Below are 16,234 nucleotides of genomic sequence, written 5' to 3'. Positions count from 1 at the left end.
CTGCCGGCATACTCTTCAGCGGTTCAAATGTTGAAGCAAGGTATTGTCTGGGCATAGATATGGAGCAACACTTGGAGGTTTTTTTTTAGCGGATATGTATGGCATCTGGACCGAACCCTGTTCTTTGAGAGCAAAACTGTGGGGTGCTCTGCAAAGCAGTTGCTACCTCTGCCATATCATTGCTGATTTTATTTTGATTTTATTCTCCATGTGCACCTTGCATGCATCAAATGTTTTCCTTGATCCCACAAATGATTGAAAAACCTCAAAATGAAAGGCACCCTGAAAGACAAGTGAGGGGCACTTTGTACAGTTTTATTGCTGCTGTGCCGTCGCACCATTAGATACATGAACATTGATATCTGTTCACAAGTTCATACCTCATTTTATATAGGGGCAGGGGTTGCTATCAAGCTTATGAAACCTGCGTCACTCTTATAGACGAAGGCCCTTTTATGGCAGCATAGCTAGATCATTTATGAAAGTGCTAACTGGACAATGGTCCTGCTGATGTCTATAAGGTTTATATAAAAGTGTTTACAGCATCTGGCCTGCTATTGTATATGTACCCAGTGCATGTGACTGGATGAACATGGAAGACTCTACAAACTTCTGTTCTTCTCCTTAGGTATCTCTACGTGAACAGCCGCGCATGGCCCAGTGACTGCGTGATCTCTGACCCCATGCAGCCACCACCCATTGCTGAAGAGATCGACCTCCATGTCTTTGACTTGAAGACTATGCAGGAAGTGAAGCGCACACTTCGCTCGCATCGTGCTTTTACCCCCAATGATGAGTGCTTCTTCATCTTCTTGGATGTCAGTCGGGATTTTGTGGCGAGGTACCTTGTAGATCTGATTAACAGAGTTTATTCTGAATTAAATGTTCCTAAGTATGTGCCTCTGTTGCAAGTCAGTTCAACATTTTATAAACTGCTAACCCGTATGATAGAATTTTATTTGTATTTGCAATTTTCTTCCTCCTTTGGCCAAGGGTGCCTCAGGGCACTGCTGGTGTTCCAAAGTGTGTTTGTGGGGAGGGGTGGTGGGGGTTCAGGGGTGCGGGTTGAGGAACAGGGTGGTGCTAAAAGAAGACAGAAGAGAACTAGCAGAACAACTGTAAAGTAGTTTAGTATACCTGTCTTGAGGAAATGTCGAGCTTTCAGCACACTTCTAAACGTCCTGTGGTCCCAGATTGATTGAGAAATATAGAAATACAGTGGTAGAGCATTCCAGGTGAATGAATACTTGATGGCGAAGTGATCTTAATTTTAAAAAGTATATTTTTGCTGCTGGTAAGCAAGCAGGATTTAAGAAGGGGTTGACTGTTCTATCCCTATGCTTTGGATGAACGGCTGTGTGATGTGACTGAGAAAATGTTGACTGTGTGTCTAGAATGTTTGTATGTGAACTGTATTCCAACCCAGGCATTTGAAGATGTAAGCCTGGGTGGTGGGTGCCAGTGGGGTCCCCTTCAGGGATCAGCCCTGATCCTGAGCTACCTACTTGTTGCAGCTTCAAAAATGGGACTTGAGTGATCTTACCTGCTGCCTCCTGGAGTCATCTTTACAGTGGCCTTGGGCATCTAGTTGGTTGGTTAAGGGCTTCCTAGCTATGAATACATTCATGGGCAAGACAAAATAATGTTTTATTGGTATGTTCAGTCGGTAGTCTATATAGCGTTTTCATGGCGTAAGTGTTGCGATCACTTTAGGTTGAAGATAGTGATTCTCATAGTTCTGAGACCTATGCATGTTTTGCAGCTTTTGATTCGATCAGGATGCTGATTATAAATACCTTTGCAGTAGTTGGACCGGGACATGACAACGTAGGTGAATAGTGTCTGTAAGACTTCCATAGAAATGGGAGGGTTCCATGCTGGAGGTTGATATTAGATGGTTGATAGTGAACATGTTTACTTGTGGCATGGTCATAAGTATTTTGTATTTGTATTTATTGATTTATTAAGCACCCTACACCAAAGCGTAAGGCACTTACGTGACTTGTCTTAAGTGACTTGGAGGTTGCAGGCATGCCCAGGCAGTTGGCCCAAGGAGGGTATTGGAGGTGAGCCAGGATCCACAGGACCTATAGATTCAGTCCTTTTTTTTTTTTTTTTTTTTTTTTGCAAAACAAGGAAATTTTAGTACCCTGGGTTTGGGGGTGGGGGCATATCATGAGATTTTGAAAACGCCTTTGCTGCCAGTCTGATCCATGAACACTTAAACAAAATAAATGCATAAAACGAATTAAAAAAAAAAAAACAGGTGTCCTCGGGTGCACACTTACATTTTCAGGTAGTTTGGCTGGGTTCTCCCAGAGTCCTTGGCTTCAAGAAGTCTATTTTCAGATCACATCTTCTCGTAGGAAAAGGTGAGGGCCACTAATGATTCTGCGGAGGAAACAATTGATGCAGAACTACTGTCACTAGTAAGTAACTTTCTTCATTTTCCAGCAAGTGATCCTGCACAAATGCATACCGTTTTTAATAGATCTCCCAACATTGGTCTCACTGGAGAAGAGGGGGTTTATTGTATTTTACTTGTCATTTATATATGCGCTGTTAGTGGGAACGCCCTCAGAGGACCAAAGTCCAGAGTGTTGGAGGTCATGGAGTAAGATTAGGATGTGTGTGTGTGTGTGTGTGCATTTGGCCAAATAGGGCTTAGCAGGGCTGGCCAGGCTCCTGCATAGAGCAACCCATGCGGTCAGGCATGTGGGTGGGTGCTGAGAGGAGTCGGGTGATGGCGTGAGTGTGGAGTCTTGCTATGTGTTCACTGTGCCCAAAATGTGTCCTAGGTCTCGACTGCTTTCTGTCTGAGGTGTTGAGGCGTAGTTTGGTGTAAATAGGTAGAGAATTATGCGAACAGAACAACCACATTTTGTCATAGTCCTTGCTGTATTCTGATGTATGCAGGTACCCATGCCTGCGGCCAGTGTCCACCAGAGTGGTGCGTTATACATACATAGTGGAATTCGGTGGTATTTTGCTTGTGTGCCTGCTTGGGTGTAATTGACTTCTTCTGTTGATTTTTGCGGCTGCGATAAAACTGTTCACAACAATCTATGCTCCAATTATTTGCAACAAGAGGAGCACGGGCTGTACCTCCCTGTTCTTCCAGATGGATAGCGTAGCAAGTCTACCCAGATATAGAGCGCTTACTGAACCTTTTCAGTTGTTACCTTTACCATGGGTGGCCCATCCTATATTTCATGCATGTGCAATACCTGCCCATCCACCCCACCATTCATTGCAGAGCGATTCCGGTGCTAGTTCTTGATTGGCTTCCTGCAGTATTGCGTGGGGGACCCCCACCTACCCTACTGGTGCAAGACATGGCCACAACACATGTCCTCCTTTGACAAATCCCCTCAGTGCATCCCAATCTGTCCAATTTGTGATGGTGGTGATTCTATCAGAACCACTTGTGAGTGCGTTTTTGCCTGTTTTCCTGTACGTTCCAGGTGCCTTGCCTCACCAATCCTGTGATATTTCATATATGAGGGGCTGAGATTCAGTTAGTGGTGTTTGTGGGAAATCAGGGTCTTGATTGGTGTATGATAGTGTGTGGTCCGGACTTGGATGTGTAAATTGACATCTAGGTTGACGCCTTTAAAAAATCTCATAGTAGTGCTTCTGTTGCTGCCTTTTTTTATAGGAGTTACATTCAGGACACTTAGTCCTATTCATGTTCTGGTATCACTGTAAAGCAGGATACAGTCCACCTTCAGATAGCTTTTAACAACAATTCTAGTCCTTTGATATTAGAAAGGTAAAATTCTTGAAGGTGTGAAAAATTGTGTCCATTCCAGGTATAAAGTTCCAGCGAGATTGTGTACCATGATACTGGTGTTCCTACTAAGTTCGGGTGTGGTCATGAGGATAGTCCCAACAGATATGGTATGGGATGTTCATTATATTATGATAGGTGAATGGGATTTATCCCAGACACCACTGCCATTTGCACAGTTTCCAGGCCCTAAAATGGATCTGAAAAGAAGAGGAAGTAATCTGCACTCTGCCTCTTCTCCCACTAAGAAACCCAAGTGCATTTGCTGTTGTGTTGGTAGTTTGTTTGTAAAAAGCAGGCCCCGAGTGTGGGTTTGCTTCTAGGTGGTATGGGTCGGCGGGTATGCAGGAGCCTGAGCCCGTTTGGGGGGCTTTGTTTGGTCATGGCATAGGGCAGCATTAACCATGTTGTGATTGTGTGAGTTATTAGAGGAGGTGTGTAATTTGCTGTTTGGTGTCAGTGCAGGTGTGGGGGTTGTTGTTATGCTCTCTGGTTAGCATTGATGGTCTACATTTACTGTTAGCCCTCTAGCGTTTTGTCTTGGCCATTGCATGGCGCACTTTACAAGGTAATGGCTGCCCTGGCAAATCTCCTATGCATCCTAGGCATTCAGGTATTCACTGGCTGAACTGCTGCTCTTTTGAAAGGCATACATCGATTGGCCCATGGTATTATACTTGTTGATAGTTGGAAAAAGGGTTACCTCCCCTAATACAGAGACTACTGTTCAATAGAGCGCTACTTCTGAACAGGTGCCCACACCGTTAAGTTGCCGATCCTGCTCCTCTCATTGTGTAGCTGTATGAAACCGCTTCATTCGCCAACGCTAAACTGAAATCTACATGTACATCTTGGAACTTTTTTTCTCTGCCTCAAAAAATGTATTTAATTCTTTCATATAAGAATAACTAAAGAAATTCTAGTGCAGCAAGACAACACATTAGGGCTAGCTGTTGTTGCAATTGAGGGTCTGAATTTCCTGCAATGTTGGACTCTGAAGTCCCTTCAGTATGGATATTTAAGGTTAATCCTCCCAACTCTTCATCAGGAATTAGCTTTCTGGACTAGGTGAAGTTTAATCATGCGTCGCATTTAGAGTGAATTTTAGCCACGTGTCCCATCCAGATGGAACTGAGAAGTTTAGCCATGCATCACACTTGTATACAGTTGTAAGGTTTAGCCAGGCGTCACACCGAGATAGAATTGTGAAGTTTAGCCAGGCGTCACACTTGGATAGAATTGTGAAGTTTACCCATGGTGGGTAACATTTAGATAGAATTGAGAAGATTAACCATGTGTCACGCTTGGATAGAATTAGGGAGATTAGTCATTTGTCACAACCAATAGGACTGTGTAGATTAGCTCCACAGAAAAACTTAAACCACCCTGCTTCTTCTTCCTCAAACACTATACACGCCCAATGGGTAACCAACCTATATCCTAACATACACTTACAACAAACAAACTCGGACACTTGCCCTTACCCCTACGGGCACAAGCCAGTGCACACAATCTTAAACACCTGCTAATCTACACATAAAACACAGACACGCCCCAACACAACAAGCAACCACGCAGAAAACATCCCAAGCATTGGAGCTTACCCCGTACGGATACAACAAGCCAGTGCACGCAACCTACCATCTGCAAGCCAACACACATCCAGTTTCTTGTCCTATCCTATCATTCTTCCCTCACTAACCAACCCTGTCCTCTTTCTTGTAGACCCACGTGAGCGCCTGGAAGACTGCCCTTGGAGGGGATTGGCGTGCGGTATAAATCGACCTAACATAGATTTCAAAGCTATTGTAGCATCAAGTATATGTAAACTGTGTACTGCAATAAAGGAGGGATTTTTTAAGAGTTGGCAAAATAATTGTCTGAATAAACAAATTCTAAATTGGTTTGTATGGATGAATGAGTCCTCTGCATTGCTTTGGCTCTGTGGAATACAAAAAAATGTTCATCTACCCGAATATGGATTTTTTGAAACTTTGAACATTTGATTGTGGCCGAAACATGACCTGCTAGCAGACGCATGCTGTGTTCTGGTGACTGTTTTGGGACTTTAGAGAAAAATTACGTTTGAATTCAGGATCTAGAAAACCACTTTGCACATTATCAAAGGGGCCTTATCATTTCACAATTGCCTGTGTGGTGAAGCAGTTGGGCAGTTTTGGCCGTCAGTATGTACATTCCCTCCATGCTTATGGCATGTAGCCTCTGTGAAGCTGTCGGCACTGGACCATGAAGCAAAGAAGCATCTTAAATTAAAAAAAACGTGCAGCCGGGAAAAAATTGTGCCTGCGGCCATGCTCAACACGGTTTCCTCCCTTGCACATGCTTCCAGCTCCAACACAACTAGTACACATTTAAACATAAGAAATTATACATAATGGGCAAAGGTAAAGTGCTCATCTCATGCAGAAGTTGGATTTGCTGTGCGGTAGCTCCTTCCTTCTGGGTGATGCCCGACACCCAGGGGCTGGTTTTAGCTCTTGCTCGTGGAATCTTAATTTTGAGCCCTAGGGCATTCCTCTGAATGCGCATATTGTGCAGCATACAGCACAAAATGACAACATTGTCTGCTTTCCCATGGCTATTTGTTGGGGGCCCCTGTCCGATCCAGGCACCAGACATTTTCCTGTAGTAGTCCGAATGAATGTTCAGTGCCGAACTTGGTCCGGCAGTGTGCATCATTGTATTCTGCCTCAAGCACTGATGCAGAGTTATGAATGGGAGTTATGAGCTAAGATAGCTTGGGATATCCTGAGTCCCCTGCAATGGGAATGGTATCCAGTTGGTGCATTGACAGAATGAGTCCCCCGTGCGCCCAAACCTTAAATTGTATATAGATGGCCTTTTGTCCCAATAAAGCATCGCAACACAATCTGTCTGAAAGACTTTAGGACACAGCTTTTATATTCTGCTTTACAGATATACAGGTTAGTGAACTGGACCGACATGCACCCAGATCATGACATGACACGACATTCTACCTCTGCTGCATCCTTCTGTCCCTTTTTGCGTTTAGCACCCGTACTGTCTCTTCTTCGGCTTCATTTTTCTATTTCGTAGGCTACGGTCTGCATAACCGTGGTGAGGGCAAAATGGGACATTTTTGTAGACATGACCAGGCACTCGCAGACTACTGTGTTGCTCAGTTGGTGCAGTTAAAAGGACTGATCACATAGCAAGACATGACCAGAGTTTTCTGTTGGATCAGCTGCTCCATGAAGATGCATGTATTGTTACACACGCCCTAGTAAACTAGGAGGCCGGACTGAAATTCCTCCAAGGGCAATTATATGTGCGCATTGGGATGATTGACACTTATTAACATCTCATTGTCATCCTCCACCCCCATCATTCCTGAATGAATAGTCCTATGTTGGCTATCCATGTGCTTGGTGAGATTTGTCCTCTGTTGAATCAGCTTGCGTTCTCTGTGTGTCTGTATCTTTACAATACTGTTTTTATCATGTTCCACTGGACTGTAGGTAAACAATCGACCCCATGCATTGTGCCACCAGACACCCAAGTGCCCTTTTACTGGTGCTTCTCTGACCAAGCTACTGATCTGGCTAGTATGTTTTTTGGACTTGCAGTTCTGAGGTTAGTACGATGTGAACCTGGTTACGAGTTCTACTAAGATATGGTTGCACAATGGTTTGGTGGTCTTTTGGGCCATGTTACTTGTTGCCGGGTCACCCATTGGATGCAGCTCTGGTAAAGCTGTGGGTATTTATGCATGCCATTGACTTTCTTTCCATACATTTGTCCTTTTCATCCCACCCAATTCTTCACCGCCACATGCAAAATAGTTTTGTGATTCCGTTACAGATCCATGATCCAGGCATGTTCTCCACTGTGGGTGTCAATATATCCAGTAGGGTGCTGTCCCCTACCACCAAGTTCTCGTGGGAGGAACCTGGGAAATCGGCATGGGAGTGGATCACTGTCTGTCTGCTGTTCAGGCCATCCGCTGTTTCTCGTTCCGGAGCACTTGCTCTGATGCCTGGGGAGGGGTTGCAAATGCACATGGACCTAGTACAAAGCTGCTTTTGAGTTAGGAAATTGTGCCATGCTGTAGAAAGGTGGCATTTACCTCTTGTGGGAAGGTAGCCACGTAGAAGTGCTTGTATGCATGTGCAATACTGCACTGAGCACCTGAACCAGCAATACAGAGAATGTTGGCTGGAACATACCGCAGCATTAATACAGTTTGCTGAAATGTTCCTGTGGCACAATAGTGAAGGACACACGAGCTTCAGCAGGTGTGTAGGGGATTGAAGTTTGGATATTAATCCTACTGGGGAAGTCATCCTGTATCGGGTGAGCAGGTTCATGAGGATGTTCATGTTGAGGCGACACAGGGTGATCAGCAGCCCATCTTTGAGGGCACAGGTGGATAGTCTAGCACAGGAAATGGACAACCACCTCCGCCTTTGATGTGGTGGTAGCCTTGGTGTTGCTGTCCCACATGCCTTTGTAGGCTATGTAAAGAAAGGGGATGTGTTATGTCTTCGTTTCCATTTTAAAGGGGCTGCATGTCGGTAGACTGTGAGGTTGGTGAAGGTGTAAACCAGAAATATCCCTTTGAAGACAATTGGATGCACCTGGGGCATATTTTTTCTGGACATGGCTGCATTTACCTCTGCATATTAGGTGGTGATTGTTTTTTTGACAAATTGGTACCAGTTTGTGGCGATATTGTGACTTGTACAAACAGTGCAATTACCACAACGAGTGCCTAAATCTGCAATTTATCTAGAGGAATTAGTGCCATTTATTTGGAAGGAATTCTGCCAGAGGAATTGGTGCTTATTTCTTTTTTTTTTCAACTCGTGATTTGACAGAGTGGTGAAAGTGGCAGTAATTGCAATAGTCAAACTCGTTTAAGGAACAGAGATCCGTGCAGATAAGTACACAAATACACCATATTTGTTTTATCATCATAGTGTGCAACAGGTTAGACTCACTACTTAGTAAAGGCACTGCGAAACATGCATACCTACAGTTTGGTAATGCTGGAATGTATTACCTACCAATTTAATATTTAACACAGTTAGACATGGGTGTATGTGCAGTGTAGGATATCTAAATTGGTTGAGAAAAGATTATAGACAAGATCGCAAGCTTGAATATGGCTGGGATGCCTTAGCACGCAAGAACTATATGCTTTAAAAGTCCATCCTTGATACGCCATTTATAACTCGCCTGTACAAAAGTGTTTTTTTGCACTTTCCAGAGTTTCTGTTCCAGGCAAGTGGTGTTATCAATCAAAGAAATTCAATTAAAAAAAAGGTTCACAGTCAGTTTTCCAGCCATGGGTGAATGTAGGCTACTACTTGTGCTCTGAGATCTCAATCCCAGTTCCTTCTCTGTCCCTTGACGACCTTGTGCCTCATCACGCTTCTGCTCCTTTGCACTTCTTGCACCAAGGATTAGATCCCTGTCTTCTATTTTGCATTTTTGGTCCCACTTAAAGGATCATTTCATATCCCCCCTCTACTGCCTAAACTTACTGGTAGATCAATGTATGTATATTATTGTACCATGTTTATTTTGTGATGCACTTTGGCAATAAGTGCTATTTAAATTACATACAAATACCAGTCCTAAAGCCCTAGAAGACTGTAGATGGGAGGGACTCCTGATTCAGGCTCCTATGCTTATAGCAACCTTTCTAGATTAGGCCTTCATGCCCACGGCAAGTAAATGGGGATAAGAGGACTTGTATCTTGACCCCCAAACTCCAACATGCAAAATAAATAACCGCCTGGGACATGGTATCAGTGTGGACAATCTGGCTCATGGAGGATTTAGTTGCTGAAGGCTCACAGGCTGTGCCGTTCAAGGCATTTACTAACAGTTGGGTCAGGCCTGTGTGAAGACCTCATGTCAGGGTGAATATTTCTCGGTTTCAGTAGCAGCAGCAGACTGTGGTAGATGTTGATCTGCTCCAGAACAGGGTTGTCTGGCCATCTGGAGGAATGCAATCAGAATTCTTCACGAGCAATGACTGCAGCACGTTGGCAAAGGTCCGAGCAGAGCAGTAAGGATGCCAGCAATGAGGCTGAAAACTGTCTATATAGCAGTACAGTCTCATCTCGAGCAGGTTGCAGGCCAAATTCAAATCCAGCAATGACTCTGACCTTAGGGATGTGATGGATGTGGAGCAGCTTCAGACTGGTTGATATGTTCAGTCCAGAGGAGAAAGGCACCCCAGGTCAAGTCTTCCCTATCGAGAGCGAGGTCTGATATGCAGTGGTTGGTTTTGCCAGTGCTTGTCCATGCAGCAGTCCTCAGCCTCAAATACTTGGATCTTGTGGTTGACTACATTGAGTGACTAAAGTTATCTCCTTTCCTGCAGAGCTTAGTAGGACACCAGTACACCAATGAAGGATCAAGACTAAAAGCAGATATGTTTAGGGGTATTTGTTAAAGTCACTAGAGGAAAGTTGCGAGAAGAATAACTTTCCCAATATGTTGGTTCTACAGGTTGTGGAAGCACTGTTGCCAATGATGCCAAGGCACACATTTAAATACCTGTACTTGCTGACCACGTGGTAATCTTCCTGCTTCCTTCATATGGTGAATTTGCGATATCAGCACACCAGTCGGAAATCACATGGCAGAGATATCCTGTTAAGAAACTGGAACAAGGCACGTTTGTCTAAAATATCATTGCAAGGGATTTTCTTTGGAGCTTATTGTGCAGGCTGTGGAGTTGGAGAACAATGTAGCGTTCACCAGGCTCGTGTTGACCCCTTTGAACTAATGTGTTGTGTGGAACTCCAGTTCCTCATATGGAAAAATGGCTTTCTGGTTGAAATTGAATCACTGGGTGAGCGAGAGTCAGGCTTTCTCGGCAGCGGATTCCATATGTCCCGTTTCACGCAAAGTGGCATTCACTCACCCACGGTTCTTACCCATGATAGTCTGAATTCCATCTCAATCCAGATGTGAAGGCTGAGATAATACCCCAAACCTTTGTAGTGATATCAGGCTTTAGTTACTAAGTTGACAGAACAAAGGCCTACGGCATATAAGTTATAATGGCCAACGGGCAAAAGAAAAAAAGTCAGGCTGTGGTGTTAGAGTGAGCAATCCCCAGATGGTTGATGAATGGCATAAGGTTCTGCTGTGACAAATCCAAGAGGCAGCTGCCTGAGCGAATAAGAGGCCCTGCCACAAGAGGAAACGCTACAACTCTGATATTCTGGTGGATACAATGTTTAGCCACTTTTAAAGCCATGTCTTTGAAGCTGTTCTGTGAACTCTGCTGCCTGAACAGACATTCGAGTGGGACTGGCACCCTTGAAGAATATCTTCAATGGAAGGCAACCTCTCGACCAGTTTCTTGAGGACAATCTCTTTGATGTTCTAGTCAAACAAGCGTCTGACTCTATTAAAAAAAAAAAAAAAACATAAAAGGCCAATGCTGGGGAAAAGTGACTTACCCGTAAATATACTTCTGAAGCATTGATATATCTTATAGGTTCACATGCATGTAAGGGCTTATGAACTGGAGGAGCAAGAGGCAGTTGCCCCCCCCCCCCCTTGTCTAAGTGGTGTGGTACAGGGGTTCTTGTCCACTGCTACCTTCGTGTGAGTGAGTGCCAGCATGGATGAGTGGATCCTAACAGTTTTCGGCCGGGCTTTCTCAGAGACAAAAAGGTTAAAAAAAAAAGTTGAAATTGTCTCATGTACTGCCTTTGAGGTGCAGGGAATCTTCTGTGCTAGGAATTGGAATCCGCTTAACTGTAAGAACACCTCAGGAGGGTGTGCTTTGGGAGTTTAAAAAAATGTACCTTGAAATTGGTCTATTTACAGTTAGCTCAATAAGTGCTTCTGTCAGGTCAACCAGTCGTGTTTCCTTCATGCCTCACACTGGTGTTATACCTAGTGTGATCTGTCGCTTTTATTCTGTCTTGAGTAAATAAAAAAAGCAGGAAACATGTGTCAGATTGGCTTTACACCCCACAAGCTACCACCCCCTTCCATTGGCTGTAACATTAATGGAGGGTGGGGCCATGAGGAATTGAAGCCAGCGTCTGTGCGGTGTGTGCATGTGTGGAATTGCGCCTTTTTTTCCTCCTATATTTTGCAAGAAATGCTCTGTGTTTTGATAACGGGCGCAGTTAGCCTGTGTAGGGACATAAGACTACCAGTTTAAGTGATACTATTTATTACACGCACCTTATATACTGGTCTCTCAACGCAATCCTAATTCAAATGGACCTGCAGTGCAGGTTAGTTTAAGGAAAGGGGTTGTGTGGGGTCATTGGTGATTGTGAGGAGGGCAGCCTTGTGTTTAACCTTGCGGTTTCCAGGTGTGAGCTGTTCAAAAGTCTGCCATGACCTAGTTTGTGGTGTAGGGTTATCCTATCAATAACTATGCCTAAACAGTATAGAATATTTTAGGAAATGGATTTGATGTCTTCTCTATCCACACCTCCTCCTCAAGTGTTGGTAGAACAGCATGGGCAGGTAATGTTTGGCCTGCTGTTATGTATGTTGCCTTCTAGGCTGCATTCATTCTGTAGGACTTGAGTTCTGTTGTTGGAGGTGTTTACGAGGCAATTAGAAAGGCCATGCATATAGAATGTGCACAATTGTGCTGCAAGCCTAGAATTTCTCAAAACGCTCATGATGATTCTTACCCAATTTCTGTCTAATTTCTGCAGCGGAGCCGAGGATCGTCATGGCTACATTTGGGACCGACATTACAACATCTGCCTGGCCAAACTCCAGCACGAGGATGTGGTGAATTCTGTGGTTTTCTGCCCCACAGACCAAGAGCTTCTCCTCTCTGCAAGCGATGATGCCACCATCAAAGTGTGGCGCTCCCCACGCATGAACCGGTACCTTCAAGCCAAGAAGCCCAAACCGCGGAAGCTGTTATTCTCCTGGCTGATGAATCATAAAAACTGAAGCCTGGCAGTCATGGACCCTGTTTTGCTTTTAAAGTTTTGTTACTAAGTTTGTTTTTGTCTGGTTCCTATAAACAGCAGGGTGACTTTGCTCAACATAGTACGGCTAACTTGATTGCTGTTGATTCTCTAAGGAGGTTCAAACAAAGTGTAAAAGGTTTGTATCGACCGGTTGGAGGCGGGGAATGATGGTCGAGCATGATCATCCCTTCTTGGAATATATACACCATGGAGGTCACCCTTGCTGGGGAATATTAGCATATGATGGCACTGTAGCTGACTCAGAGCCTCTCTGTGTTAGGACATGAGCCTTCCAAGAGGTTTCCAGTGGCAGCGTTAAATGCAGTCACTGTGGTTTGGAAGATGGTGTAGACCGCTTCTGATCCTGTTTCTTCATGCTGAGGCTCTGTTTCCTGAATACCTTTTTATTTTTTGGGTTGGATTGCACCCACCCCTTTTACGTTTACGGTGCTGGAGCGTAAAGGGAGAATGAAACATTGAAGAAAGTGTGAGTTGGGAAATTGGGATGAAATACTCAGCACAAGATATGACAGGTGGAGCAGAAATGATCACTGCAAAGGCCATTGCTCTGTGGGATGTGTACTTATGGCAGTAGGTTTGCTTGATGGAGACCATGTGATATGTTGAGTGACACATGTTCAGCTTTAAGTCATGTACGCGTAAGAACTTTGGACCTCATCAGGACATTGGATATGTGACCGCCTTTGTTAACTTCCACCAACCTCTTCTTGTTTTGCTTTGTTGATGCGGCTAATCCTGACTGATGTTCCACAGGTGGTAACCGCGCCTCTGCATCAGGGTTTGGTCTGCACATATTTGCTCGATGTATGATCTTGTTTACATTCGTTGTTTCCACCCCACAGAAGAATTTGTATTGCATTTAGTGCCTGGGAAAGAAATGTTGGGCAGTGGCGCAGAATGAGACCGACTTGGAATTGCACACTGCTCAACAGTTTTTCCGTTGCTGGCAGTGACGTGTTGATTTGATTTGGTAAAAGCAAAAAATTAAGCACTTGTATATGTGGGTTGGCAGCTGATTTATTTTTTCTCTGAATGGCTTGGTGTCCTGTAAATACAATATGCAGGATTGGCTCTGGTTGTCTGTTGCAACCCACTAAGGATTCACCGAGTGCTCCCTGATTGGATTATTTTAGGGGCTCCGAAATCCTTATGCAGATTTGCAAAAAGGACGAGTGCTGATTCTTCCTCCTCCCTCTCTGCCCCCTCACCCCCCGCCCCCAGGCGAGCATACACAAAATGCACGGTTTTCATGGAATCCATTTACAATAGATGAAATGTGACTTCCCCCTCCTCCCAAGCCTAAACCACCTCCTGCTTCATACTACATTTCCAAATTTAGTACGAAATTCTTGAATCAATCACACAACCGGCAAAATTCATTAATTATGTTGCTGAAGAAAAATGCATCATTTATCACACTGAAAAGGAAAAATGGTATACTAAGTTATTTTGAAAAAGGGTCTAGCCAACCACTGATAAGGTTCCCACAGGCTGCAGGAATAGATGCAGCATTGCCACTGCTTGCCACACTTCCAACAGGTGGGAGCTGCTATCTCTTCCCAGGCAAACTGTAGACATTGATTGCTTTTTCCAGTTAAAGGATATCCCCCACCTTATACATTGAGAGCTTTACAAAACATGATCCTAAAATAATGATTTCATGTTTGTCGCTTGTGCCCGCCGAGCTTCAAAAACTAGTTCGACTTCCTCACCCCCATACTCCCCTCCCCCACCCCCATCCCCCGACCAGCTCTACTACTTCTAACTAGCTAAAGAGTTAAACTTGGAAATCAACTATATTAGTACAGATCAGTAAAACTCCTGCCAGCTGTGATTGGAATTGAAAGTGCGTGCATGTCACTTGTCCAGTGAACATGTGTTTTTTCCATCCGTTAGGGCAGTGTTTTCTTCTGTTTTGGCGTTTTGGAAAACCTTTTTCAAATGTATTTTTTACATCTGAATTTTTTAGCACATTTATTCCCAGCGGGTTGGTCTTTCTGTTGGCCAATAATTGGCATGAGAGGCCTGCAGACATGAGGTCAAGATTAACTACTATGTCTTTAAGGGCCAGTACATTTTATTTAAACCTACTTAAGAAGTGTGCTCTGCTGCACTTGAGTATGAATGTTTAAACTATTTATTTTCATGTTTCTTTGCATGATAAATCTATTTATTCTTGGAGTTGAGGCCCTTTTCTTTCCCATATTGTAGGGTAGCCAAAACATGCAGTGGTAGAAAGTGCATTCACGTGAAAGGACTCCCAAAACACTAACGACCTCTTTAGTCCGCCCACAACCTTTATATGAGCACATGTGCTTTTGCCACTTCCTATTTCTATTTATCATTGTAGGTAATATGCCAAAGGTAAACGGACCTTTTTAAGGACTCCTTTGTTTCTATTCTTTTTTTCTTTCACATGGTCCTTCTTTCATTTTGTAATGTGCTGGTGTTGCCCCTGCAGCAGGTCACAGAGAAGGTTGTAATGTCAGCAAAATATTCACCACTTGATATTCAGATATTTTTCGGTAGTAGTATGGTTTGCGGTCCAGCGCTCATAAAGAGGCCACCCCTGGCACACCTTTGTGTGCAAATTCACTTCACTTTGTGGTATCCCCTGAACTATTGACAAGGAGTGAATATGGCTTGGTGGTTCAGTGCTGCTCATCTGGCTGTATCAACTTAAATGTCTGATCTGTGGCATGTTGTGACCTTGCAGGGCTCTTTCCATGCAATACCTGCTGTCTCAGGATTCCTTCATTGAATGAAAACCAAATGTTAGGAAGCTAAGCAAGGTCTAAATGTGCCTCATTCACACCAGTAGTTGGCTGTCCTGTACCCTCTGTCTGTGATCGAGGCAGGTAATCGGTAAGATCCAGGTGATGTGTATAAGGTGCTTGCTGGATAGTTATCATAGCCTGCTTCCTATGGCACCTTTGCAAAAACTCAAAGGTGGTGGTTCTATTTTGCACTTATTCATTTGGCGCTAAATAAATATTTTTTGCTAAGGCGCACACAGAATGTTATGTGAATCGCTCATTTCATTAGAAGGACCTTAAAGGGTTGAGTGGATGCCATAGTTCATCCGGTTACATCTCGTGGCTGGAATGCCTTGAAATGTCAAGATCTGGGTTTACAGAGCCTCCTTTGCTCCTCCTAATGTCAAGCAGCAAAACAAATTCCAACAGCCAGAGCCAAAACTTACTGCTAATTCAGCAAACTTCAAACCAAGTGAATGTAAGTGTAAATATTGTGAGTATGTGCACCACATGTAATGTTAGTCGTTTCAAAAGGGTCGAGGGGGCGTGGCTTGGTGCTGAGGTTGATGGCTGCCTGTACGCGCACCTCTGGCCCACGATATTACTTCCTGAATGCCTGCAGCATTCCTTTTACAGTTTATTAATTTTAATTTATAGCTAGCAGCTCCACTTCACATTGTTTGTCTTGTGCTACAACTCATTTCAGT

At 44.0% G+C, this 16,234-nt stretch overlaps 1 protein-coding gene across 3 annotated transcripts in view; it reads left to right on the top strand.

Annotated features, from left to right (window-relative positions):
* The window catches only part of FBXW5 (F-box and WD repeat domain containing 5), a 168,313-nt gene extending 152,524 nt beyond the window's left edge, over window positions 1–15,789 (top strand). For all 3 annotated transcript variants that reach the window (XM_069609772.1, XM_069609770.1, XM_069609771.1), the window contains exons 8-9: window positions 629–841; window positions 12,484–15,789. In XM_069609772.1, the coding sequence (XP_069465873.1) occupies window positions 629–841; window positions 12,484–12,730 (460 nt within the window). In that variant the 3' untranslated portion in view covers window positions 12,731–15,789. The remainder of the gene's footprint in view (window positions 1–628; window positions 842–12,483) is intronic.
* Window positions 15,790–16,234: the final 445 nt, after the last annotated feature.

Source organism: Ambystoma mexicanum, chromosome 8 (assembly GCF_040938575.1).
Source record: "Ambystoma mexicanum isolate Mex_15411 chromosome 8, UKY_AmexF1_1, whole genome shotgun sequence".
NCBI lineage: Eukaryota > Metazoa > Chordata > Amphibia > Caudata > Ambystomatidae > Ambystoma > Ambystoma mexicanum.
The sequence above is the reverse complement of the archived record's forward strand: the minus strand, read 5'-3'. Positions and strand labels throughout refer to the sequence as shown.